This window comes from Falco naumanni, chromosome 7 (assembly GCF_017639655.2).
Source record: "Falco naumanni isolate bFalNau1 chromosome 7, bFalNau1.pat, whole genome shotgun sequence".
Lineage (NCBI taxonomy): Eukaryota > Metazoa > Chordata > Aves > Falconiformes > Falconidae > Falco > Falco naumanni.
In genome coordinates, this window is record NC_054060.1 from 51462565 (window position 1) to 51488829 (window position 26265).

The 26265-nt window shown below is 44.9% G+C and overlaps 1 protein-coding gene and 2 long non-coding RNA genes across 7 annotated transcripts in view; 1 reads left to right on the top strand and 2 right to left on the bottom strand.

Annotated features, from left to right (window-relative positions):
- Positions 1–4900: 4900 nt before the first annotated feature.
- On the bottom strand, positions 4901–6625 carry LOC121091445. The gene is made up of 2 exons (XR_005828930.1): positions 5946–6625; positions 4901–5458 (listed from the first exon to the last, which is right to left on the bottom strand). It is a non-coding gene; the product is annotated as an uncharacterized LOC121091445 (long non-coding RNA).
- Positions 6626–6629: 4 nt separating this feature from the next.
- Positions 6630–26265, top strand: part of LOC121091442 (deubiquitinase DESI2-like) — a 57158-nt gene continuing 37522 nt past the window's right edge. The window contains exons 1-2 of one of the 4 annotated variants that reach the window (XM_040601268.1): positions 6630–7317; positions 22148–22247. In XM_040601268.1, the coding sequence (XP_040457202.1) occupies positions 7310–7317; positions 22148–22247 (108 nt within the window). In that variant the 5' untranslated portion in view covers positions 6630–7309. Of the gene's footprint in view, positions 7318–21500; positions 21558–22147; positions 22248–26265 lie in introns of those variants that run through there. The other 3 variants (XM_040601271.1, XM_040601269.1, XM_040601270.1) reach the window with 3 other exon arrangements.
- Positions 12858–19737, bottom strand: LOC121091444. Of its 2 annotated transcripts, none has more exons than XR_005828928.1 (2): positions 17759–19737; positions 12858–13243 (listed from the first exon to the last, which is right to left on the bottom strand). It is a non-coding gene; the product is annotated as an uncharacterized LOC121091444 (long non-coding RNA). The 2 variants fall into 2 exon arrangements; XR_005828929.1 differs by lacking the exon at positions 12858–13243 and adding an exon at positions 13556–16852.

The following is a 26265-nucleotide window of genomic DNA, read 5'->3' on the forward strand; positions in this document are numbered from 1 at the left end:
AACCAAACCAACAACCAACCACGGTGATTTGTGAAGAAATTAATACAATCCAAGTAAAGAGAGTGGAGCACTTGTAATTACTAACCACTGGTTAATAAGCTGTAAGACTAGCTTACAAGTTGCATTTTACCCTACTTTGCACATACAATTAAAAAACTCAATGGAAAAGTTAAAAATTAGGACCAGTTTTGAGACACCTTTCGATATTTTTGTGATTTCTTCATTTCCTTTATGTTCAGGTTCTATGAAAGCACTGCAAAGAGAAGCTTAGGTATAGAATAAAGAATACCTGAATTCTGTGAATACGTTGTGATGCACATAAGCATCTCTTTAATCAATGCCCTGTACCACTAGCTTTGGTAGCTTTTCTGCAATGGGTGGAATGCAGCTATGATGCATCTGCAGTATATGATACTCAGCTTGACTGAAAAAGAGACATAATACCTGGGCATCTAATGCCTGGACACGAATCAATAGGCAGCTTGAGGGTGCTGGCACAGTGTAGCTTAGTAGCTAGGGAACATGTCTAGGAGGAGGTGCCAGAGCTCCCATCTCCTTTTCTGCGGATTGTCTTCACTCAACGTTAAATGCATAAATTGCTTTGGGAATGGAGCCCAGGGCTCTTGCATGCTGTGCTGTGTGGTGAGCAAGAAGGATGTAAGGTGCCTACACCTACTCTGTAATCTGAAGGTTTGGGTGCTTTCCTTGATGGGGTGAGTTTTAAAACTGCAGGACTAAGAGAGCCCAGGTTTCCAGTTCCCTGTAATCTAACTAATAGGTGACTATGCAAAAAGCAGTCAGTGGTCTCAGCAGTGTGTTTTTGAAGGAGATTGGCCTCTTCTTCAGGATTCTGTGTTCCACTGCCAACGTGTGATGGGGGGATCAGAGCACATCAGGCAGACCAAGTTATCTGGGGGTGTTACATACCACCATGCTGATTTTCTGGGTGTCTGTCAGACTGCAACAGCAGTAAGGAACCACAGTGCCTTCATTGGAGTAGTTCTGGTAATGCTCAGCAGGGTAACAAAGATTGTCCTGGTCCAAGAGGGAGACAGCTTAGACACACACAGAGTTAAGCAGCATCTGGCTTTTTGGATTACAGCTTATGTCAGTACCTATCTTCTTCTTTGCAAGTGTGGCATTGCACCTCGCTTCAGTTCTCTTTGATCCCGACTTGAGCAGATTTGCTGTTTGGCTGAAGGCTGGTCACGTTCCTTCCCCCATACCTCTGTGACACAGCATTGATGATGTACCTTCTTTCTTGCCGTTCATCTATACCATCACTCTAAATTACCACCTTTCATTGAGTAGGTGCAGTTGCCTTGTGTGTGTTCATACAGTGCCCAATAAGAGGACCTGCTCCCCCCTCCAGCTTCTAAACATTATTATAACATAATGCAGCCTCTAAACATTATTGTAACATAATGCAAATAAATAATCTGAAGATGTTGTTGATGGAAGAACCCATTTCATGAAACCTGTTTAGCTCCTCAGATACACAACAAAAATTACTGTTACTTTGTACTGTCCCTTTTAACTGCATGCATTGAACCATTATTGTTTGTGCTGTGAATTTCTAATCATAATAACAACAACTACTTGCCTAATCCTCAGCATCAGAACGAATATGAATGCTCAGCATTTTCACCCAGTTTCCAGGTTGAAAGTCTCTATGTACATTGCTTGGCTATCAGTTGACAGTGTTGCTTTATGTAAGCAGAGATGATAAGAGTCCTGTAGTCCTCTGGGGCCTGCCCATGGCCCAGGAGCACCATTTAAGCCCAGCCTGGGGCCATAAGTCTGTGCCCCAGCAGTGCCTGCCCCAGTGGCATAGGTAGGATGCTGGTCTCCAGCTCTGCCCTCCTTGGCCTGACCCAGGGGCTGATGTTTCAGCTTGACTTTAGACCTGCCTTCTCCTTATGAACTTGCCTGACGATCTGGGCTCTTGGCTGAATGTGGTGGCCATCTCCAGGCCTGCCCTGTGCACCTCACTCATGGGTTGTGGGTATAGGGCCCTGGGTAGTGACGTCCCTGCCCTGCCAGCCCTGTTGCTGCACTCAGGTGCCTTTCCCTTTAGGAGCTGACAGCCTTCTTTCCCCTCTGACAAACAACTTAATATGAAGAAGCTGGGAAGTGTAGCTGCAATGAGAAGGGAGACAAAATGCAAGCCCAGTAGTGACTCAATGAGGAACTGAATGAAAATAATTTTGCTTTCCCCAGCTACTAACATGCAACCAGGTTGGAATCATCCAATTTAACTCTTGTTCTTTCCCTTTGTGGAGCCACCTGCAATTAAATATTTCATATATTTCCTTACATAGGGCAAAGCACAAGCCCTCTGCCGTTGCTAGCATCATGTGCTGATTTTCTCTCCCCATTTTTTCCCATATCCCACACTCAAGTCAGACCAGAATCAGTCAGCTGCTTGGTATATGCAAATGTGTTGGGTAGAAATGAGATAAACCTCTTTCAACCAAAATACCTCCTCTGACACTCCTGGAATAAGGCTACAAAGCTCCAGCACCTAACCAGGAGGTGATTTATTATTGTAGGTGGAGGAAGGGCAACGTGACTCTCTTTACATTCTTGAATACCCTTCACAATTCTCAGCGACCTGAAAAAATACTCTCTCTAGTTTGTAAAAGGCCATTTTATACTTACTTCAAAAAGGATAGTCTTGGCTAATATGCTCAGAACGGGACAATAATGACAAGTTGATACGGGCAAAAGCACTATATACAATCCAAAATGACAAGTTGTCAAAAAGTATAATGGACAGCCAGGGGTGGTGTACCTGACGTGATGACAAGAACATTAAATTTCTTAAAGTTTCAACTGGGCAGCCCTGCTGTGAAACATGCTTGAAAGCCCCATTGTGTACTGGGTTGCTAAGGAGCCTTTGAAAGTGCATGAGGGGAAAATAAGGAAATAATTTAAATTAAAATTCCTGAATAGCAGTACAAGTAGACAAACCCTCAGATATGACCATCACCTCTAATACATCTATTAGTTCTCTCTTGTGCTGCAGTTCTTTTGTTCTTGTCCCCAGTGGAATCTCACAGCAGGGTTTACAGTGGCAAGTCACTTTTGTGTCTAGGACCTGGGGGAGGTGGTGGAAGTTCTTAGCTGCTGCCTTGGTTAATATACCACGTAATTACTGAAGGTTGTACCTGGTTCTTTATTTTCTGTTCCATGCTAGATGGTGATATTTTCCTTTTAATCCTTCTCACCTCTTTCTTAATCTAAGAACACGTGTAAAACCACATTGTCTGCTTTAGACAGTGATCCTTGAAGATGCATACTTACTTATGTCATGAATAGTCTGTGAGGATGACCACAGTTAAACTCAAATACATGAATATCTTTGAAGGGAGCACTAGGGATGTGAAGAATTTGAGAAAATCAGGCCTTGCAACAGGCTGCTTAACTGTGAATGAAGGTGTTGTCTAGCTTTAGGCATATGTATGGGAAAAAATGTGTGTTTCTGCTCTGTCCTAAAAGTAGCATAAATGGTTAAAAGAAGAATTCAAAACAGATTCCAAAGCTCCAGTTAATCTAACCAGTAGTAAGAAGAATCTTCCTTTTCCTCTGTATTTGCAATTAATTTAAAATTTAATGTTTTTACAGGGCAAGACTTAGCCCTACTGCCAACAGGCACCAGTGTGTATCTGCAGAATTGTACTCTTGCACCTGAAACAGAACAGTTCAGTTTCTTGACTGGTATCAGCCTGAGCTGTTGATGAAACACTTCAACGCAGCCCAAAGCAAATCAAGCCTTGTGAAGAGTTTATGTGACTCTTAAACAGCTTATATTAATGTTAGGACATTTGTATTCAGACTGATGCCTTCTATCTGGAGTTGGAATAAGTCACTTAGAATAGCATGGGGTAGAAAAGGGAACTTTCAAAGGATATCTGAAACACTGATGAGGCTGTCATCATTCAGAACAACTTCTTTCCGTGAAGGGGAAGAAAAGGGAGCCTGGAGCAGCAACATTCTTAACGTAGCTCTGGCAGTTACATTTTGAGTTAGGGGAAGCAAACCCAGGTCTTAATGTGCAAGTGGCATTTACTGTCTCCCCTACAGCAAAAGTCCTTTAAATAACAAATACACATGTAGACTGGCTTTGATCTCTTAAAGCAAGAAAATGAGTTTAAAGACAAGTGTTTGGTTTTAATTTTTTCCCCCTCTTCTGTTTCTAAAATTTAGAAGTGAAATTCTGGTCTTAATTTATAACCCATCACCCTGTGATTATTTTAGAAATGTTTACAGGACAAAACATCTAAGCTTCTGCCTGCCTGTCACCTTTCCCAGATCCTAGTTATTTATAGATATCTGCCTCTGGAATGTGGATCTGGATTAAGTCTCTTAATTTATTTAGTGAACTCTTGTCACAGCACTCACCAAACTAGTCAGCTGCAACAAGGTCTTTTACCATCTCATACCAACACACTCTTCATGCCAGTCCCTCTGCTGCCTTCTCCTTGTCTCACCTCACCCAGGGCACACACTTTCCCCCTTCTCTCTGCTTCTTCCTCCTCTCTCTTCCTTGGCTGCCCAGCCCCTTACCAGAACCAGCCACACCTGCACCTTATCTACATCAGCCAACCCACCCCTGAAGCCAGCCCACAGTTGTGTATTATCAATGCTGATTAACCCAGCTTCATTCCTCTACAAACTCTGGGCACAGCAGACACTGGAATTAATTTAGCAAGTAAGCATGTGGACAAGTGTGGGAAGAGCTTGAGTGCTGCTTTTCTTTTCCAATTACATCAGTCAGTTTAGCATCAGCTATTCCCTCTCCTTTTAAGTCTCCTTCAAACATCACCATCGCCAGAGCAGTACACATACCCAAAAGTGACAACCTCAGAGTATCTTTGACAGTTTAGCCAGAGCCCTGTGGGATTTGGTAGGAGATCTATTTTACAAGTTAGGGCATGCTGATGGTCCCCCTTGCAGAGGGAGGTTTTCGTTGCTTTGTAGTCTTTAAAACGATGATGGGGGTATAGTCTGTCCTCTGGGCAGTATCTGGACTCTGAGATGGTGGGGAGCAGGGGGGGGTACCTTCCCCTACCTGTAGAAACTGCTCCTGCAGGTCCAGGCTGCTGAGCCAGATGGTTAATGGCATCTAACAGGGAAGTTGGAGTTGGTGGGTCAGAGGGCCAGGGGTGCTCTTGGGGTGCTGGCCCAGCCCCTGTGCCATGTGTGCAGAATTGCCTAGTCCACCCATGGAATGACTAGCCTGGATGAAATTAATGTGCTGGAGTCTGTCCAGGCCTGAGGCATGGCTTTGCTCTCTCAAAATGCCAATGCATATCACTAGGGCAAAGCAGTTCTGGGTCTCCTTTGGTGGTGGCTCGAGGGAAAGTTTAACGTTTGACTCCGCTGGGCTGACACTTAGCTGTGCAGGATGTGGACTCACTTTTCTTCGTGCTGCCTGTGTTCACCACAGATCCTCCTGCACAATGTAACAAGTAATTTACAAGGCTGCAGCTCTACGATCTTTTCCTTCTGCTCCTGACAAAGGGAGGTGAGCCTTTTCCAGGACGGGATGATTCCCATCCAGCTGAAGACCGTATAGGGAAGGGCTGGGGCATGCTGGGCTTTGCTGATGTAACGGGCTGCCTGCAATTTTCATTCAGATCTGGTTGGCTGTGAGCTGGCAGAGAGCCTCAGATACGCCTCCATCTCAGATGAGGTCATCCCTGCTTTTTTTTTTTTTTTTTTTTTTTTTTTTTTTTTTTTTTATGGGGGCTGCTGCTTCAGAAGAGTCTGCGGTGTCTGAACGTTTAAGGGTCAGCGTGACAATTGCCCCACCGCTGCAAATCTCGGGGGGCGGGAGCCCCCTCCTCCCCCTCCAGCTGCACCCTTTCCCAGCACCATCGCAGACCCTGCGCTCCCTTTAAAGCAAAGCGAGAGGAGGAGCAAAAGGAAGAGGAATTTACCGCAGTGGATTTTGTAATTGACTCTCGCGTCCAGGTCAGGGGGCAGTGTTTGCTGGCGAGGCATGGCAGAGCCGTCCGGGCCTAACACGAGTATAAAGTAGCTCCAGGACGACAGAAACTCCAGACCCCGCCGCTGCTAGAAGTGAAACTACTCGCCCTGCCCAGGCGCTCTGTCCCTTCCCCGCCCTCCCGCGGCGTGCCGTGCAGGGATGCATCCAGCCGGCAGGGGACGGGGTAGGGCCCCCCGGCTGTCAGGCAGTAGGGGCTGCCCGGCTCGGGCCGAGAGCACCCCGCAGTAAGGACTGAGCCCTGCGGACAGCAGAGCAGCATCGCCGGGGGTAGCCGGCCCCGGCCCCGCACCGCGCCTGCGAGGAACCATCGCCCGCTCGGCACCCTCCGAACTCCAGCCCCGGCGCCGGGTCATCCCGCGTTACCTCCCTCGGAGAGCTGCCCGCCAACTTCGGCGCCGACGCCAGCTCTGCCTGCACGCCTGTGGGCAAGATGGGGGTCGCGGCACCCCCCCTCCGCGTCGGGGGCAGCCAGCCCCTTCCTCTTCCTGCCGCCGCCGCCGAGCCCCGCGCCGGAGCCCCTCTGGCACAGCCCCTTCGCCATGTGCTGTCCGGGGCGGGGAGCCCGCCGCGGCGCGCCTGAGCCGGCCGATCAGCACCGCGGACAGCTGCCGGCCGATCAGCACCGCGGACAGCTGCCGGCCGCCGGGGCAGCTCCCGCCGCGCCAGGGCGCGGGGCCGGCGTCTCTGCCCGCCGAGAGGGCGCCGGTGCGCGGCTCCGGGCCGGCTCCGGGCCTCCGTGCCCCGGCTGCTGGCAGCCCTCCGCCGGCACGCCGCTCCGCCGAGCAGGGCTCCGAGGGGTTCCACACGCCCCCCCAGCCGCCTCTCGCCCGGTGCCAGGAGAGGGCTCGGCTTTGGGCTCGCGGTCTGTCCGTCTTCCGTGGATCGGGGCTTACCAGCCTGGACGGTGCCGGGGTACAGCGCCGTGTGAGCCTGCGGACCCCGAGGTGCGCTACGGAGTTAGAAAGAAATCTCGGATCTGGCGCACTGTGGAGGGGTAACGTAAACCCGATACAACCAGCAAACCCAGCCCAAGCCTTCCTGCCTCCCTGCAACCAACTTTACACCCCCCACCGCCACCCCCACCCACCCCCACAACCACAAGAATTCCCTGCTTTCCTCCTCCCTCCACGCTCCTTCCTTCGGAGACTGTAGGATGAGGCATTTCCTTCTATCTGGCTCAGGGTAAAAGCATACCTTGGGGGCAGCGACACACATCTGGCAGGGACGGAAAGGTTTTAATCCAGCCTCTACTGCAATCAACAATGGCAAATGAACCGGTGATTCTGAACGTTTATGACATGGTGAGTATGAAACAGTACTGATTTGGGGGGGGGGGGGGGGCGGGGAGCGACAGTGGGGCTGGGTGGGAGTTTGTGCTTGGAGGCAGGCATCGCATGAAGAGAAGCCAAGCACAGATCCCCAGAGAGGCTGATCCCCACCTGCCGCCCCGAACTCCTCATCCAGGCATATCATGTTCTAGCTGGCAGAGATGATGCTGACCCTGGCTTTTTCCTTTGAAACGTTTGGCTTTTTGGTTACAGGTAAAACTGTGGCCGATTTTCTGCAGGATCTTTCAGGAGCAGCACTGGGTGAGGGGAGGACTTTTTAATTTCCAGTGTCCCAGTTAAGGAAGGAGATGTGATCACCTCTCTCTTTGTTAGAGATAATTGTCCTTTAATTTTGAGTGAGCAAGCACCACCATGCTGTGGGGAAGGGGTCAGGATTTCATCCAGGGAGGAGGAACAACTGTAGAATTGCAGCAAGGACAGAGTTTCTAGGCTAATAATTTGGATCAGTCCCTCATATGCATAAGATTGTATGTATGTAACCTCTGAAGATTAATTGCAACAACAGGAGTAAGAAATTGTCTGAACTGGTGAAGTTTCAGCACAGGGTGGAGCACAGGGATGTGCTTCTTGGCAATGTTTCCTGAAAGTTCAGTGTAGCAACTGGTTTCCTTGCCCTCCTCTTGCAAGGGGGGATGTGAGTGGGAATTACCTGTGCTAACAAATCAGAAGATCCAAGTCCTAGCCTTGGCACAAGCTCACAGAGAGTAGAAGGCTTGGCACAAACTGTTTGCTTTCTGGTCTGAAAAGAGCTTAGGCGAGGCATGATCAGACAAGGAATACTTTGATGATGATGTACTTCCCCTCTGGTTTTTGTTTATGAACTAATGTTAAAAAAAAACAAAAACAAAAACAACCCCCAAAAGTAGTTTTCCAATCTTCCAAGAATTTAGTGAACTTTTCTGGGGAAAATACAACTTTATGAGGCCCAGGCACTGACTGAGCTCTAAATATCTAGCTCCAGACTTTTAAGATTATGGCATAAATTTGTGTTTTGTCATCAGGGAGTGACAAATTTCAACAGGAAGCCTACAGAATAATGTTGGTTTCCCTGTTGGGGGAATCCAGAGAATAGACACCAAAGAGATTAGGAGTGGGTTGCTGTAAATGCCAAACCTCTTCTTATTACAAAGATTAAGTGATCTTCTTTTGACTTAAAAAGCTGGGTTGTTTTCTGAGAGAAGAGGGAGTGGTAAGGACTATTTTGGTAGGTATCTGTATTGAAGGACAGTCTGAAAAGCACAATTACAGTGGCTTGAAGCTGCCTCTTCCAGAGCTATTATTGGTAAAACTGAGTAAGTTGGTGTAAAATCCTTCCCCTAAACTTTGTTCTTGAGTGTTTAATGGTCAGTTGTGTTGCAGCCCAAACTGTGAACTCCCCCATGCTGTTCTTCTTCCAACAGGTCTTGTAACCCAAGCAAGTGGTAGCTAGTGCTTGGTAACAAGGGACTGGCATTGCAAATGCACACACAAGAGTTTCTCGTTAATACTTCAAGGAAGATAAAGGAACCCCTTTATGTTGCCCTTTTATTATGTCAGCTGTCTTCCTTGCAACTCTTTTAGTTTGTTTTGCAGCTTGCTGTGGTCTGAACTTTCCTCTCTGTCATTAGCCACTGTTGAGCTGTCCCAAATCAGTGAATATTTTGCTACTGAGCTGAAGAGATCCAAATACTGGATGGACATGGCCTTTGCCTTTTTTTCATGTGATTTGCACCAAAGATGAAGTCTAAAGGACTTACAGGAGAAGGGACTTGTTGTTCATAGTCACTGTGTTCTGAGATGGACACCCAGACACAGTGAACTGAATTGAGGTCATCCATGTAATTCAGACTGAGTAATTTTTGCTGCTTAGGAAGCCATGAAAACTTCCATGTGTGAGTACTAACTCCATGGGTTAACCACTCCGTGCATAGAAACCGTTCTATTTTCATATAGCATCTGTTCGACTACCACTGAGTCACCTCTAGTTCAGGTCCTACGTTGTGATTATTGAGGCTACATGCTTTTCCATTGCTGCTATGGTTTTAACACCATGGAGTTTGGAATGTAGCCATGCAAAATTTGCACTTTGTTACACTGTGGTGGGGAATTGCGGGGGAACTGGGAAATGAGCACATTTGCTTGAATGACTGTTGGAAAACTAGCCTCAATGAAAAAATAAAAACTAAACCAACAGCTGGGGATAACAATTAACTGAATGTAAAGTTCTGCTTTCCTGAGAAGGCACATGACCCCTGTATGGCATCTGGAAGCACTTACACTGCAGGAAAACTTACCCCTAGGGCAGAAGTCCAATTATGGGCTTTGTGCAGCTATGAAACACCCACTCTGTGTAGTCTTGTGTATTTAAAGATTATAGCTATTTATCCTTTTACCCATTAGATACGTACCAGGCTTCTTCTGGAAAAAAGTGCTTCTATTTAATGAAGTGTTTTGCACAAACAGCTGAAGCAGGTATGTCTATTTGTAGACTTATTTTATTCAGCGTAAAAGAATTGAGCAAAAATCACTGGGTATTCAAGTGTTCAGAATATCATCATCAAAAGCAACTTCTCTCACCCTTGGCACGCAGGGTGATTATATCCTGGTTTATCTGTTACTAAAGAGCTTTTACACACTTGTAGACTTGCAAAACAGATAGGGCAGGAAAACTTTGCTGCTCAACCAGGATATTTTAAAGAATGAATATGCAGGATACTAAACTCTGATTTAGGTGTGAACACAGCATAACAATATGGATCAAGGGTTTGATCATGGATGAATCTCTTTCCCAATCTGAATCCAGCTATCATGGACTTACTCTAAGCTGTTCAGAGACCTGCATGACATAACTGAGCCTATAAAATCTATGACAAGAATTTGCTCTGATCAGTCAGTTATCACTTTGCCTTTAGAGGGATAAATCAAATTCCCCTTCATAACCTGCAGCTCTCTTTCCTCCACTCCACCTTAATAAGCTGTTTATCATGGATCAGATCACAGGGTTACTTCAGCTGGGATATCATCCTTTTTCCTCATGGCTTTAAGTCTTTGTGGCTTGCTTTGGAATAGTTGACTTAATCACTGTACATTAATAAATGTTGCCTACTTAAATCAGACAGAAGAGTAACTGCAATTATTGCTTAGGTTTAAATCTTTAACAAGCAAGCTAAACACATTCCACTAAAAATACTTCACTTGGAGGAGATTCAAGTTGGGAGCTCTCATAGTATTTTCAGCTTATTGCATAGCACATTTATGCTATCAAATTAAAAGCAAAGATATTCATATCACTGATGTCCCTCTTTTATTACAGATATGGTTGTCCTGAGTTTCCACTGTCTTTGCAGCTGATAACATACAAAACTGTCATTTTGATCTACTGGTGGGTTTGCTTACTGTTTATGCTGGGGAAAATGAGCCCCTATGATATGCTGCAGACAAGAATGCAGAGCTCTGGTCAGCAGGGAGCCAAGGAGCAATGGTGTAGAGTCTGTTTGGATGAGAAGGGTGAGCCTCTTAGCCGTGTCCCACTGTTATTCCATTGATGCCAATGACATTACTTGTCACCCTCTCTGGAGTGAATGACAGGGAAATAAGATTCAGGTCACTGTAGACACACTAGCTCTGAGATTTTTCCCTGTGACTTCCAACTTCAGAGAGGTAGCACAAATATTATTATTTATAATGGTTCTCCCATATTCTTTCAGTTTTTTCTATAATTTGCCACCTAAATGGCTGAAAGCAAAGGGTGGCCTGGCAGGTGACTGAGTGAGGTCTCTCTTGCTTCACTGATCGGTGGGTGACGGTGTCATTGGATTGGATGGATTTCTCCATCACACGGAATGGATCATCCAAGTGGCCCTGACAGAAAACCAAATACAATAACATTCTTGTCTCCATGGCAGTGATAAAAGCCCCTGTTTTGCCTTTGTGATATTACAGCAAGAAGCCTGTATTGAAGAAGGGGTGGCATTTTGGGCTGAGGGTGTAAAAGCTTATAGTCATGCATGCAGCTTCTAAGAGTTCCAGGAACATGAATCTCACTCCTGATTGTTATTGGTGTGATGGAACAGAGCATCCTGTGAGGCTGCATCTGCACAGAGGGCAACATTTCTAGAGAGGGGGAGAAGGAGGAAGAAGGTGTTACAAACCATAAGGGCTTGTGATGAATTTATCTTCCTCCATGGGAGAGAAGCAGTTTCAGTTGTACCACCAAGAAACATTGACCATGGTCTGTGTGGCCAATCACCTTGTGGTCTCCCAGCGGAGGCTGATCAGAGGATGATTACAGCCAGTGAGTGGCTCAGGTGGGGAGAAGAACTCTGATGAAGAGTTTGTTTCCATCTGGCTCTACATGTGTCTGTCATCTTACAATTGCTTTTACATGGATTGGGGCTCAGGGACTGAGGGAATGGTGGGAGGCTGCTGGGTTAAGAAGAAGTTGCAAGAGGTAGTCTGGATTTTCTGTCAGTCCCAGGAGAGATGTAGGTGAGATTTTTGGACAAGCAGTTGTGGTGTGGGAACCTGTATGTGGGACTCTTGCATCAGAAACCTGGCATAGGGTGAAAGTTGGGTTTTCTTTATGTACTCTGAGAAAAGGATTGTGAGAGAGTCCCTGTGTGAAAAGGACACACCAGCTATCTGTGAGAAAAGGCATAAAGCTAGAGGGTCTGTATGGCCACAGAATAATTACATAACATTTTAGTGCTTTAAGCCAAGTTCTCTGATACAAAGTGGTATTATGGAGTATTTTTTTGTACTTTTCAGCTTTGTTATATTTAGTATTTTGTTTTAACGTCTTTTGCTCGCATGTGATTTGGAGGAGATGACCTGTGTGTAACCATGGAAAACCAACACAGACCCTTCTAGCATCCCTTTTTGGCTTCCTGTGCAAGTGGAAAAGAGAGAGTGAGACTTGGCTACTATAATTAAATGCTTTGGGACTGAAGGAGTAGAGGTGCTTTGTACCTCTAACTTCAGCACATAAGGAGCCTTTGAGTCTATTTTAGTAGCAGCAACAGGATTGCAAGCAGAGCACTTCATTCTATGAAGTGATTATTTTAAGCACTGACTAGATCACGGAATGTTTTATTATCTCTCTGGAGGAAAGAATAAGTCTAGTTACTCAGAAGAATGTCAACATGTTGATGATTACTGTTAGTAGAGGTCTCAGATGCTCTCAGCAAACTTGGAAGAGTGAGAAATCCTATTGCAGGTTGTGGCCCCATCTCTGCACTACTCATTAGTTGGTTTTGTGTTGCTATGTGTGGAGAAGTGCAGCATCACCTGACTCTTCGGTATTCCAGGAAGCCACAAGGGGACTTTTTTTTGTCAAGTAGGTTGATAGCTGTGGAGTTTCTTGCTGTGGTGAGCTGAAGAGATGCTCTAAGTCGATAGAGCAACTTATGGTCTTGAAAGGTTAAGCATATAGCGTCACTAGGATCTCTTCTTTTTCCTCCTTCATATGTTGGCCAAACTGAATGTATTTAATAAATGGAGAACAAAATGCGAAATACTGCCTTTGGGAGATTTTAATTAAATTCTGGCAACTCCTTATATATATATATAAGTTGTTCTGAAACAAACCCATCACTTCTTAAAACTAATTAAATGAAATGTTTTGACTCTTCCTTAAAATATTTGCCAATCATCTCTGGCCAAAACTATTTGTCAAATCTGAACCATTTCAGTTCTCCAGAACATGCTATTCACTTAAATTTGCCATGTTGTTGGAAGGGCTTGATAGATGTATCATGTTCTTATTTATTCTGTGGCCACTCTCAGAGCTCATAAGGATTCCCTCTTCAATGAATAAGCCATGGCTAAGGAGGACCTTCTCTGTTTTATCTTCTTCACAGACTTGTTGTGGGGGTAAGGTCAAAGGTAAATCCTTAAATTCCTGAAGGAAAGGGGGAAAATTTGGCCTTAGAATTTTACTCTATCATTTATCCAGAAGTTTATTCATTCTGCTGTCTTCAAACCATATCAAGTACAGTGTACTGGATAACAAAACAGAATGGTGAGATAGCAGGTGCCTGGTGTCTAGTAAAGGGTTCCCCACAGCGCTATAACATGTCCTACATAAATGCTAAACTGTCTAAGTGTAGTTGAACATAGTGCTAGTTACAGGTGGTAGTGTGAGAGATCAGACAGAGCTCAGATGCTTGTTTTCTGTGCCTTCCCAGAGCTTTTAGTTGGCCTTTTGTACTGCTTTTGTTTTTGTTTTGTTTTGTGGGGTTTTTTGGGTTTTTTTTTGGAGGGGAGGGTGTTGGTAGACTGAATTTAGACTGTTAAAGTATGCTTGTGCTGCATAATAGGTCTGGGGTTCATAATCACTCAAGTAAAGTAATGGTCCTACTGCAAAATCTGCAACAGTAATGTCATAATACGATACAAGTTAAATGGGCCCAAAAAATTGCTGGGAAGACTCTTGGTTAGAGGCCAGAGAGACCACTGCTGTGATGAGACAGGAGGCAGAGAAAGCTGCTTTTGCTGGATGTCAGCAAAATGTTGAGCCCAAGATATGAAAGGGCTATCTAGACTGCTTAACTTTTCTTGGATGTAACATTTTCCAGTGCAAATGCTCTGGACTCTGGAGGGAAAAAAAAAAAAAAAAAAAAAAGTGTTGTGGTAAATTTGATGGGAGTACATTAGAGTTTTCAATTAAATCAGGCTGAGCAGCCTGGCAGCATGTGCAGGTAAGGAAAATTAGGCTTCGTTTCTGCTTCTCTTTTCCTCCTAGACTGCATCAATTTAATTTGAGTGACAACAGGCTGGCCTCAAGCAGGCCAGGCATAGAGTGGGATTGCTGCCTTGCCCTGCTTGAACTCGGGAGCAGAGGGAAAAGGAAAGCAGTCTGGTGATGCAGAGCACTGTGGTAGTCAGTTCCTGGTTCAAGCCTGTGAGAAAACGAGGAAATACAAGAGACAAGTGATGTTTAGTTGCATCTTTAGAGAAAGGAAATCAATTGGAGGAAAAAAAGGCAAAAACCCTAATACACTAAGCTGCAGCTGAGTCTATTCCTTCAAGAAGAAGGAATCCAAATATGCCATCTGATCTAAGAAGCTGAAGAGTAAGTGACATGGCCTGGGTTAATAAGTCCAGTGATGAAGTGTGCCCATTTATGCATAATAAATAGATTTTTGTTGTCTTAGCAACAGCTTGGAGATATGTTATCCATCAGGGGAACAGTTTGTTTTGATGTTGTCAGGGTGACAAGCTGGCTACCTGTCCATGCTACTGCTGATCTTCTCTAGCACTGCAGTTCTTTAGCAGACTACTGTATGCTTATGCATGAGATGTTTTAGGAGCTATCTCTTGATGGTACATAGAGCACTGCTGTCTTCAGCTACAGTGTCCACCCCATCAGCAAGCTCATTGAACCGGTGGTCTGTTGCCCAGTGGACTGACTTGAACTGACTCATCCAGGGCAATGTGAGAGTTGTCACTTCTCCTGGTCCTGCATGGTCTAGGAAAGCTGCTCCACAACATGCGCTCCTTTATATTGGCGAATATGAAAAACCTGTATGAGCGAGGAGAATCTAGAAAAGCTAGCACAGCATAAAAAAAAAGTGTGAATTCTGCTTCTGGAGCAAAGCTTCACAAGTCCTGTCGTTAGCTCAGTTCCCACGTCAGTGCTCTTGAGCTGGACCTGCAGGTGACAATCTGACTCTAGTGTCTCTAAAGTACTCATTTCAAGGCAGCCTGAACTCTTGCAGCGTCAGGAGTCTTATGGGCAGGATTTCAGGTGTAAACTCAGGGGTTTAAGGTAAGGTCTGCTGTAACCTAGAGATACAGAAAACTTTTGCTGCTACTGGAAGTTGTCCTTTAACCCCATACACAGGCAAAGCCACAATCCCCTGGCCTGTCTCTGAGCAAGTCTGAGAAATGATTGTTTCCTCTTGAAAGCATATGGAAGCTGGTTTCCAGTGAATTTTCTCTGTTGCTTTTTGGGATTTCCCCAAACAGCCTTTTAGAACATGACACTTCTGTCAGCAAGATTTAGCCTCTGGCTCATTAGGTTGTCAAGGTTCCTAATGTCACTTGGCTGTTCTTTAAAACAAACAAACCAACCCCCAAAACAAACAAAATCCTTAGTGCTGATGAAAGCTGATGTGTTGACAATACTGGAGACTGTCGCTCACCTACCAAATAAATTTATATTGGCAGTAACAAAGCAGACCCTTCTGCCTTTTATGCCTCATCCCCGCTTTATAGGTTGAGCTGCTCTGGTGTGGTGGCTCAGCTGGTCACCCACCTTCCTGCTGAGGCAGCCCACAGGGACCAGTTACATGTGCGGTCAGCGTGTCTGCTGGGGGAAGCTGAGCATTAGTGATAGGAACAGAGCTGCTAAGTTGGAACAGCTGTCAGATCCATTTCTAAGTGTGGTGATGGGCAGGTATATAGTTGTGCATTAGTGCAACGAACTGAATCTAAATGGGTGTCCTAGGGCCGAAAGCTATGTTAATGACCTGGGTTGCCCTTATTCTAATTCTCTGTCCCAGTCTCTCTTGTTCCTGTCATTATGCCAAGGTGACGTAGCTGAAGCTGGGGAGGGAGGCAGAGACCAATCAATAAATAAAATCTATATTTCTGCTGGGCAGAAAAGAAGCAAAACTCACAAGTCTGATGATTCTTTCTCTAGCAAATGGACCTAAACTGTTAGTAAATAAAATATTTCATACTGTTCTTGATAAACATTGGATGTTCTTGAGTATGAAGGATCTACAGGAGTGAAAGTAGATACCTCCTTACATCAGAGCTTTATCTAATCAGCACATGAATCTGTGAGACTTCTTATCTTGGAGCAAAATATAAGGCTACGTCCTAAGAGTGAGGAATTGTTTTAATTGGTAACTTAGTTTTTCAGCAATGAATCTCAAGGTGTCCAGAAAAGCAATGATACAGGAAGAAGAAATGCTGTGGGTTACAAATGATCTCTGATAGTTAGGAATGCTTATCTACAGAAGCAAGTGTCAGATGCTAGAAATGCTGAAGGCATTTCAGCCTGTTCAGTAAGTACCTTCATCATGTAGGTCAACAAATGGGTTTAATGCTGTGAGACTACTGATGGATCCACATCTCTGGGAGGTGAAGAACCTGGCACAGCGTAAGCTCTGTTGATAACATGGTTTGCTGAACCTTCAACCATGGATCTATTACTGTGCTTCCCATGTAGTCTTAATTAAACCCACAAGGCACTATCAACCCTCTTGCTGCTCTCTTCAGTATCTTCTGCCAGTGATTGATTTATACTGGATACTGATGCAAGAAAAAACTTTCCTGGATGCTGATTGCTGCCTTGGGGTTTAGAGTGCATGAAGAGCCTCATGTTGCCTTCTAGAGTGAATTATAGGCTTTGCCATAGGTTAGCTTCCCCTAGATATGTGATGTTCTTCCACACATCTGTTCTTGGATTATCTGTGTGTCTTGCTCTGTTTGGGACTACTTGGAGCAGGAGATTTTATAATTGCCCTGTATTTGTCATTTCCCCCAGTTCTGGATTCTCCTGGTGAATGTGAGAAGTGACAGAAAGAGAGGACCGAGATGTTAAGCATGGGACTAATCTGATAAATCACTGCCTCTGTCATTAACCTGCACTCCTGGGGCAAGAGCCTCAGCAGGCTTCCACTAGTTGCATGAGAGGCAGCCCAGGTCGTGGGTATTTCCAGGCAGGGCTGAGGGGCTTTCTCAGCAAATCACTTATCTAAATAATGGAAGGCTTCATTCAGCTGCCTAAGCACAGACATGGGGGGCCACTTTAGGATATCTGTCTGACCTCTGGCTTCCTCTCAGGAAAGGTCCCAGGTCTCTTCCTTCATGGATCCTCTTTCATAGCTATCAACTTTGTAAAGATGTCTTGAATATTTTAGGGCACTTCAGATGGCATGACATGCCCAGAGGTTCTGATTTAAGTGCTACTTTTGTGCTGGGGGAGGATCAGTAGTAGTTTTGCATTTGACTTCCACTGTCTAGTGTGCTGATGCATCTGGAGTGACAGAGACCTGGTCAAAATCCCTGAGGGACTTGAACAGAACTGCCCCTTCATGCAGGTCTACCATAGAAGCAGACAGCAGGAAACTCTGGATTTGGTTGTTCTGGGTCTCTTGTGTCAAAACATTTAGGTTTTATTTGAAATACTAATCAGAAGAGTGGATGTTTCCAGTGGATCCTAGCTGTTCCAGGAGGGTGTTCAGGCTGGAGCCAGCCTATACTGTTACTCACACATGTTCAGTGGGCCAGAGGACATGTATGTTACATGAAAGGAATCTTTTCTTTACTTTATATGAAAGAAAACCGCTTCATCATGAAGGACTGAGATGGCCTGAGTGACCAGGCTGCTTCCCTGTGAGGCAGCTGGAGGGCTAAATCCTATCTGGAGGATGAGGTGGTTAGAAAGTTGGTCTGTACCCACCTGGACAAATGTCTGAACAGAAAGCATTTGTTCCTCCTGGTAAGCAGAGGCCAACCTTGCTCTTCACTCCTCTTGTTGCTTTGTTTCCGTTCATGGTATTTTTAGCCAGATGTCAGGCTTTGCTGCCCTGACAGGATCTCTTCTGCCCTTTCCTCATTAACTGGCTACCTAACCTGGACAGTCAATTACTTGTGCAGCCTTTTTTCTGTTCCAGCACTAAGCATACACAGGCTAGTACATCTATAGAGTACCACTGTGATGGAGGCATTGTGGTAAGGTGGGAAGGCAGTGCTGGAGGTTTCCAAATCTGTGGAGGCCAGAGCTAATAATGCATGTCCTGAGCTGAAATCCACCCACCATCTGTCTCCAGTTCTAACATTCACTGTTCCTGATTGCAGTGCCTTTTGCCATGCCCTTGTTCACTCTTAATTTTTATAGCTGCTCATTACCCAAGACAACTGACTATCTTCTCTTTGACAGTTCCTCGGGACGTGGAATAGACATATTTTCTGCTGCTGGAGCACTGTGCCTTGTGTGCTTGCTGCTGCAAGGATATTGGGGGCCAGTGCATTGAGGAATAGGTTGTACTGAAATGAAACAGAACAGATTAATTCCAGCATAAGCCAATAAGAAACAGGGACAAGCTAAATGGGTTTGTTTCAAGCTCACGTATTCTTGGGACCAGAAGAAAGGAAGTATTACAAATCCCTTTTTTTCCCTTATGGGTCTCATAATATAAGCAAAAAACCTGTGACTTCTGCGGAGCAGAAGCCTCCTGAAGGATAAACAAATGCAAACCACATGGATCCATGAAAATTTCAGTTGTTTTTATTGTCTAGATCAAATTCTATCTGCTCCCATGGGCAGAGTGCTGCTGGCAGGGGACATTGCAGCATGGTAGCCAGAGGCCTTGCCAAAGCCAGGCAAGCAGGCAGGACCCCCTGGGGGGCAAGGGAGGACAGAAAGGTGTTCATCCCAGCACCCCGTTAATTGGATTGATCATACATCCCCCTGACTGCTGTGCTACTCTTCTGACCCTTGTATTCTGGCAAGAGCTATTGGGAGGGAACACTTCATCTGAGAGCTGGATCAGGGGCAAGAGAAAAAGGGGGATGGGGAGGGAGAGACTCTTTGTACTTCTCTCACAGTCTTCAGCCCCACAGGATCAACCAGAACTCGAACTTCTTCAACACTCTTTAAAACACCCTCTACTTCTCAGAGAAAGGCAAGGAACTGGGCAGCAAGCTGGAGTAAAAATGTCATTCTATCTTTCAAATCCACCTCTGCAGTAAAGTTATGCTAGGAGGCTCACACGTCCATCTGTGGCTTTTTAGGCACTGTTTGTAATATGGCATGTTATTGAAATGCTTCAAGGATTCCCTTTGTAATGTGTAATTACTCTGAGATACACAGTTCAGCGCCTATTGCAGCTGCTGTTTTGGATAATTTTGATACAGTTAAAGCTGTTGCTGGATCAAATGAATTTATGCAGATGGAGATTTTAAAGTTAGCATAAAGAACAATTTAATAGTCTAACACATCAGGTGCTTAAAAATCCTGTACTTGGTACCTCTGAACTTGAATTCTACTTTGCATACCCACAGGACTTTGAAGCATTTTTCCAGCTGTCTGTTACCTCTCCTGAGGTCTCAGAGGTGTCTCATTAAAGCTGATGTTAAAGCCTATTGAATATATGAACATACCTTCTAATGATGCCTCTCATTTAGGTGAGTTGTCACCAGGAATTGGCAGGGATTGCTGCTGCTCTGGTCCCCTGGTGGTTAATATGGTGAAAGCCACCTGGAGAAGTGCAGGATGATACCTTCTGTGCTGGGAGACAAAAGGCAAACTGTCTTGAAAAGGCTGCTGTCTTCCAGGGGCACACCAACCTTGTCACCTTCTCGCCCTTACCAGCTCCCCTCCTTCTGTCCTGCAAAATGCAGCCTCAGCTCCCAGAGCTTACAGATGGGAGGCATCTGTCCTTGGGCTCTCAGTGTTTCCAGCCAGTTAATTATTAATCATCACAATATCCCTTATGTCAAGCATCTGAACTGCCCGTGAAGCATGGAGAACTGCTCTATCACTTGAGTCAGAAAGCTTTTAGTGCCCTGCCACTCATTATTTGTAAAGTTGTTGTTCTGTCAAAGACCTTAAGCATCCAGAAGTGATAGTTACTTCATCTGAGCCCCACACCAGATGAGCTGGTGCTAGCAGGGGCAATAAGTATGTGGACTGGGAAACCAGAAGAGAAAGTTAAGCTTGTATCATGGATCCTGCAACAGAACTGGTGCTGTACCATTGGATATGTTTAGAAGCATAATGCTACTGCAATATAGGTATATTGCCATAATGGACACCTACTAGGAAAAACACCTAAGTATTTAGCTCCCTTGAAAGCCACCTGGGGGGGCTCTTAAATCCCGGAGGGCATAATAAATTTTCTGTGACTGTTGGCTGGCTAGCTGTTTTGCCTCTTTGGGATGCTGCTGCTAACCATTACTCTAGAAACAGACATACACATGAGTCTCTGTGGGGCTCTAGGGCTTGCCTGCTCTCTGTATTCAACTTGTATGCTACTCCAAAAGAGCGAGACTGAGCAGAGACAGACCAGAGACTAGGAATGAAAGAAGAAAATCACTCAGCTTGTATCAAGGCACAACTTTCTTTTGGGAGTATTCAGGCATGAGAACCTGACCCCCGGCTCCTTCTAGCTGGGACTAGTCTAGTGGAAATGGAATGGCACTGACACTTTATTTCTGGCTTATTTTTGATAACGTACATTGAAGCAGATATGAAGCTAAACCAAAATTCTGGCTACTTTCCATTCAACTGTAGGGCAGTTTTCACAAGGAATAAATTTTTCTTCTATCTGCAGAAGAAGCATTTTAAATAATGTCATAATCTTAGGATCACCCAAATAAAAAGAGAGGTCCTGAAGTCTCTCTTAGTAATGTGGCACAAGATACCCTCGCTGAACAATCTCACAAAGCCTACAGCTGGCACTTGTCGCAGCGGTAGCTCTCACTAAACACTGCCAGCCTCTGTGCCCTTTGCAAAAGTTTTCTGGAGTACTCCAAAGGCTCTCTTCAGTGGGAGCATGTTGCTAATAAGTTGAATCTGACAACTGGAGGCAGTATTATGCTTTCCTGCGGCTGTTTAAAAGCCTACTATGGGAAGCCTTTGGTGATGCAGGTAAGTGAACCCATTAAAACAGGATCATACACATGGCTTAAACTGTGTTCTCTAGGGTCCCTGTGACATAGTTAGGTCCTCAGGTACTTCTGTGTTCTCATCTACCCTTCCTCCTATCCCAGGATGCCTTCATGCATTCATGCAGAGTGAAAGAAATGCTGGTGGGTCTCACAGGATGCTTTTTTGTGTCAGCAAATTGATGATAGATTGTCACTAATTAGCACAGCTAGGGTCAAGCTCGCTCTTATTTCATTCTCTACTAAGATAGCATGATTGAGACCAACTCTTATTTACATGTAATAATAGACGGGAGATGGGGTTTTTTCTTCCTTTCAGCTCAAACATAACATCGTGTTCAATGATACCACAATGTTTTGTGAAAAGTACAAGTGCTTTGAACATGTGGGAATCAGAAAGCTCTAAACAGATTGTGTAATGCTGCCAACAAAGCATGTCCTTGGACCCTAGCCGAGAACAACCAAACCTTCATTTTGAGTAAAGCACTGGATGTTGAGAAAGACAAATACCAAAGCTTTAGTCCTAGTTGCCATCCCAAGTGCACTTCTAGCAATTCATGTAAATCTCTTTGCCTTGGGCTGTCCCGCCTGTAAGAAGGGAAAGAGTGTTCTTGTTGGGGTGGGAGGAGATGTTTGTGGGGTGCTTGGGAGGTTAAAACCCTAACTGCTTTTTGGCATCTGAGGTGTAACTGCCTGGGTTGATGTGACTCCCATAGGCATTTGAGGCAGCAGCAGGGTTTCTGGGCGCTGGGCTGAGGGGTGTCCTGCTGGCAGCACCTGCCTGACCTGTGCCCGGGGTGAGCACATGTCCCATTGCAGCCTCATCCCTTCTGCCTCAGCTGTCCCTGGCTTTCCTGTCAGTCAGGAGGTGGTGGACCCCCTCCTTTCCCTACCAGAGCCTGCCTGGGGAGGGTGCGATGGTTCTGCAAACAGCCCCCACACCTGCTCCTGGCCTCGGCTTTTGCTGCCCTTTGACCGCATGTAGCAGATGAAGTATTTAAAGCAGCTGCTATTTCTGTCACTAGCACCCAGACTTCCTAGGAGAAAACTGCTGGCTTTGTGACAGCTGAAATCTGATTCAGAGGAAGCTTTTACTGCAGCATGTACAAAAGCAAGGGGAGAGTGAAGAAAGGGGGAGGGAAAAACAGCACTCAATTTGCTATTCATTTAATTCTGTCAGGAAGGCCCAAGCAACTCAAGATGACGGCGTGCAAATTGCAGACATGCATGTTGCAGCGTGGTGGATTTTGTTCAAGGGATTGAGGATGCAGAAACAGTGGGTAAGAAAACAACGCGGCACGAGGGGGCTGTGTGCTGTGCTTCTTGCCAGGATACGTTAGCTCCCACTGAGCAGTTCTGTGCTCTGGAGCCGGCTGATGGTACTTGCCAGTTTAATGCAGAGGTGACTATCTCAATGTTGTGCTGCCATGGCAGGTGCTGGAACAGGAGGGTGCCCAAAAGGTCTGCTTAGCCTTTTCCACTCCAGCGCATGATCCTTTCTCAGCCTTCACTAGGATTTCTCTGGAGAAGGAAAAGGCTGTTGTTCCCACTGTGCAGCTGAGGCTGCATGCTGGCATGCAGAGAGGCTGGCTCATCTGATTCTAGGACACAAGGAAATGTGATGAAGCTGTGTCAGGGGAAGTTCAGATTGGACATTAGGAAAAAGTTCTTCACTGAGAGAGTGGTTGGTCACTGGAACAGGCTCCCCAGGGAAGTGGTCATGGCCTGTCGGAGTTCGAGTGTCTGAACAATGCTCTTAGTCATTATGGTTTAATTTTAGGTAGTCCTGTGAGCAGCAGGCAGTTGGGCTTGATGATCCTTATAGGTCCCTTCCAAATACTGATATTGAGATATTCTATGACTAGGTGCCTTGTTGCTGTGCTGTCTCTTAGGTTTTGATGTGGAGTTATGTTTGTTATTCCTCTTCTCCAGCTGTGGCTGCTGAAAATGCTCTGATTTCTTTTTAAGGACTGTGGTATCTTTTTCAAAGCAAAGAGTTTTATTGAGGCTTCCCAATTTACCTGTGCTCCCCTTTGATGGAGTTCATATAGCTTCCAGCACTGGAGGGAACTGTGGGTCAGAAGAACTCTTTCAGTGCTCGGTCTTTTTAAAGTTGAGGTGCAGGCTTTCTGTTGCTATCACGATTTCCAATTTGAAAGAAAGCTCCTAGGATTTCTTGTCATATTGTGGCGCCAACAGGATCAGAGATGGTTCTTCCCAAACCAATTAATTTACAGAGCAGCTTTGGTAATATAATTCAAAAGGCTTTCTGCAAAGATGTCACTTAGTAAACAGGGGTAGATGACCTAGAGCATGGAAGATTAATACCCCTCTTGTTTCCCATGACCTAGTACGAGCCTTGGACTGAGGTGGGAAGAGGTAAGGAGAAACAGTCCTAGTTCTGCTCAGTGACTTGACGACAGGATTGCATGTATGTTAATCTACCAGAATTTACCCTCTGTTTTAGAAATTAAAATGATTGCTCTGGACTAGCCTGAAAGCTTTATTCTAGCTAGTTTACTTAGGTTCTAGTTTAATTTGATGGCCAGTAGATTTGAAAATCTTCTTGTGTTTTACTTGGGACTTGTCAAAATAAAGTGCTACCTAAGATTTGGGGGGGATAGGAACACCGTTATGTTACACACTAGGGTTACAGGAGGTGATGTGGTTAAACACAGCATGCACATATGTGCTCTGGGGACAGCTTGACAGACTGCAGGCTTTTGGAAAGAACTAGTCTAGCAAAGGAGGGGGGGAAGCATCTGTCAGTAAATAGATGGATAAAGATGCTCTGTGCTGCTTTTAAGAAGCACCAATCATCTTTATAACTTTGACAGGTGGTAGTAGGGCAGGAGGGGAGGAAGAGAATTGTGTGGGTGGTAAAGAAATTAATCCTAATGAATTGGAAGAGTAAATCCACAGCAGGCAGAAAGCTTCAGATTTCTGCCCTGCTGGATATGGATAAATGCAAGAGAATCCCTTTTGCACGCAAGAGCTAATTGGGTAATTACAATGGAATCTCAAAACCTTTGCTTAAACTGTATCCTGACTATCAAAGCGTGAAGCAGATTCTCTTCCAATGGTTTGAAAAGCTTGCCCAGCATCTTTCAAGTGGGTGTTTGAAATAGCTTCCCTTTTTTTTTTGCTGCCTTTTCTGGGAAATAAAACCTCTGTTACTTTATTATTACTTTTTTTTCAAATCACTGTGCTATAATGGGAGAACTAATTTCCAAGGCTTCCTTTCAATGTTTTCATTCTTCACACAGAAGAACACACAAACATAAGAATGGCCAAACTGGCTCAGACCAAGGGTCCAAGTCCAACAGTCCAATATCTCATCCCATATTATTATTCTTTTCTCAATGCCTGTTTGTGGCCACTATGGGAGACGGAGCACCATGAACATGTATGACACTTCCCTCTAACACTTCCACAGCTTCCAAACAGTTTCAGCTCTGGAGCTTCTCTGGGCTTGACCTCTCTTTGCTAATCCTCAATGGCCCATTCTTTTATTCAGTTCTAAACCAATGTAACCTTTTGTATCAACATCCCTTGCCAGGGAGTTTGCAGGTCTACTACCTAGTGGTGAAAAGCCAAGGGTTTTTTTTCCTCTCCTTTTTTTTATTTTTTTATAGGTTTTATATCTGACAGAATAGAATCATAGAATCATTTAGGTTGGAAAAGACCTTTAAGATCATCAAGTCCAACCGTTTATCCAGGACTGCCAAGTGCACCACTAAACCATGTCCCTAAGCACCAACAGTCAATTCCTACCTACTCTTTTCATACCACCTGAAGAACCCCACCATATCTCTTTGTTTTGTGACTAGTTGCATCTTTAAAGACATTTTCTGAAGTATGTAATCAAAAACATTTTTTGAATGTTAACTATGCCAATGAGATCACCAATTTCTCCAAAGAATACCAAGAAATGGGTGTCACAGGACCTCACAGAAGTCATGTTGACCCTTGCCCAAAAGATCATATTTATTGTCCGTTAATGCTATGTTTTGTTACTGCTTCTCCTGATTAACCTAGTCTAGATGCCAGGCTTGAAGACTTGTAATTCCTTGGCCCACGTGTGGACCTCAGTTTGGACATCAGCATCACAGTTGCTACCTTCTGGTGCTCAGGTCCCAGAGACTTTTTACATGAGAGGCCTGCCCATGATTATTAGTAATTTAGCTATTCTGTCCCTGTGATTCCTCTGTTACTCTTGGGTAAGTGTTGTTCTGCCCCTGGGATCCTCCAGGGCCAATTCTGTCTGTCTGTATCCTACAGTCATCCATGTCAACTTCAAATGGAGCCTCTTCTGATTTCCTCATTCTTCCTACTCCTTCTACAAAAATAAAAGTGGGAAGTTCAGGCAGAGGAATCTCGCCAGTTTTCTTTTGGTGGAAACAGGAAAGCTCTGATGCAAAGATTTAATTTATTTTCTCTGAAACAGCTTTGCTATCACTTGGCCCTACAGACTTTTCTTTTCTGACATGTTGGAGGAAGGATTGAAGAAATAGCTAAACATTACTGGAGAGGCTATCATTTTCTTTAGGTCTATCTAGAAGCTAAAAGTAACAGTGTTTTCATCTGGTTTTGAAAGCACAGGATCCTGAGACAATTTGGGTGAGGAATGATTAGTAACAGTGCTCTCTTCTGGATACCTTGGGGTCTTCCCACCCCTAATTGGTGGGTTCGTGTTGTCTAAATCTTTTATGCGATTTTATGCGATCTTAGTGCTTGAACTAAGGCTAGAGTGCTACAACGCCAAACAGTTCTACACTCTGAAGAAAACAGAGCATCTGGGTGCTTCCAAAAGCCTGGGTGTTCTTAAGGCTTTACAACCCAAGACTGATTCCTGTTTACTTCAACCATCTTCCAAAGGCTTACTTGTGACATGAAGCATGTTATTCTCCATCCCATCTTTCCGCTGAACGTAGTTGGTATTCCTTCTCTTGGAAGGAGTGTTTTTCTTTAGAACTGGCATCAACACAACGATTCAGCATCAAGCTGGTCTTGCTCACATCCGTTGTGTATTGCCATCTGATCAAACAGATGAAAAAGAGCCTGTGCCTTGCTAGGACTGAGTTGGAAGGGACAGCAAAGAAGGTATTTATGAGCATGGATGCACAAACCCCATTGGTATTAGTGTTCAAGTGAGGTAGAAACCATGGCTACATCATTACACAAAATAGAAGCAAAGCTCATGTCACAGTGTGTGTGGGTTTTAATGGAGAAAGGAAAAAGATGCATTGGTGGCTAGTACTTATCCAACACTGGCTTCATGTTTGGTTACCTGGAAGG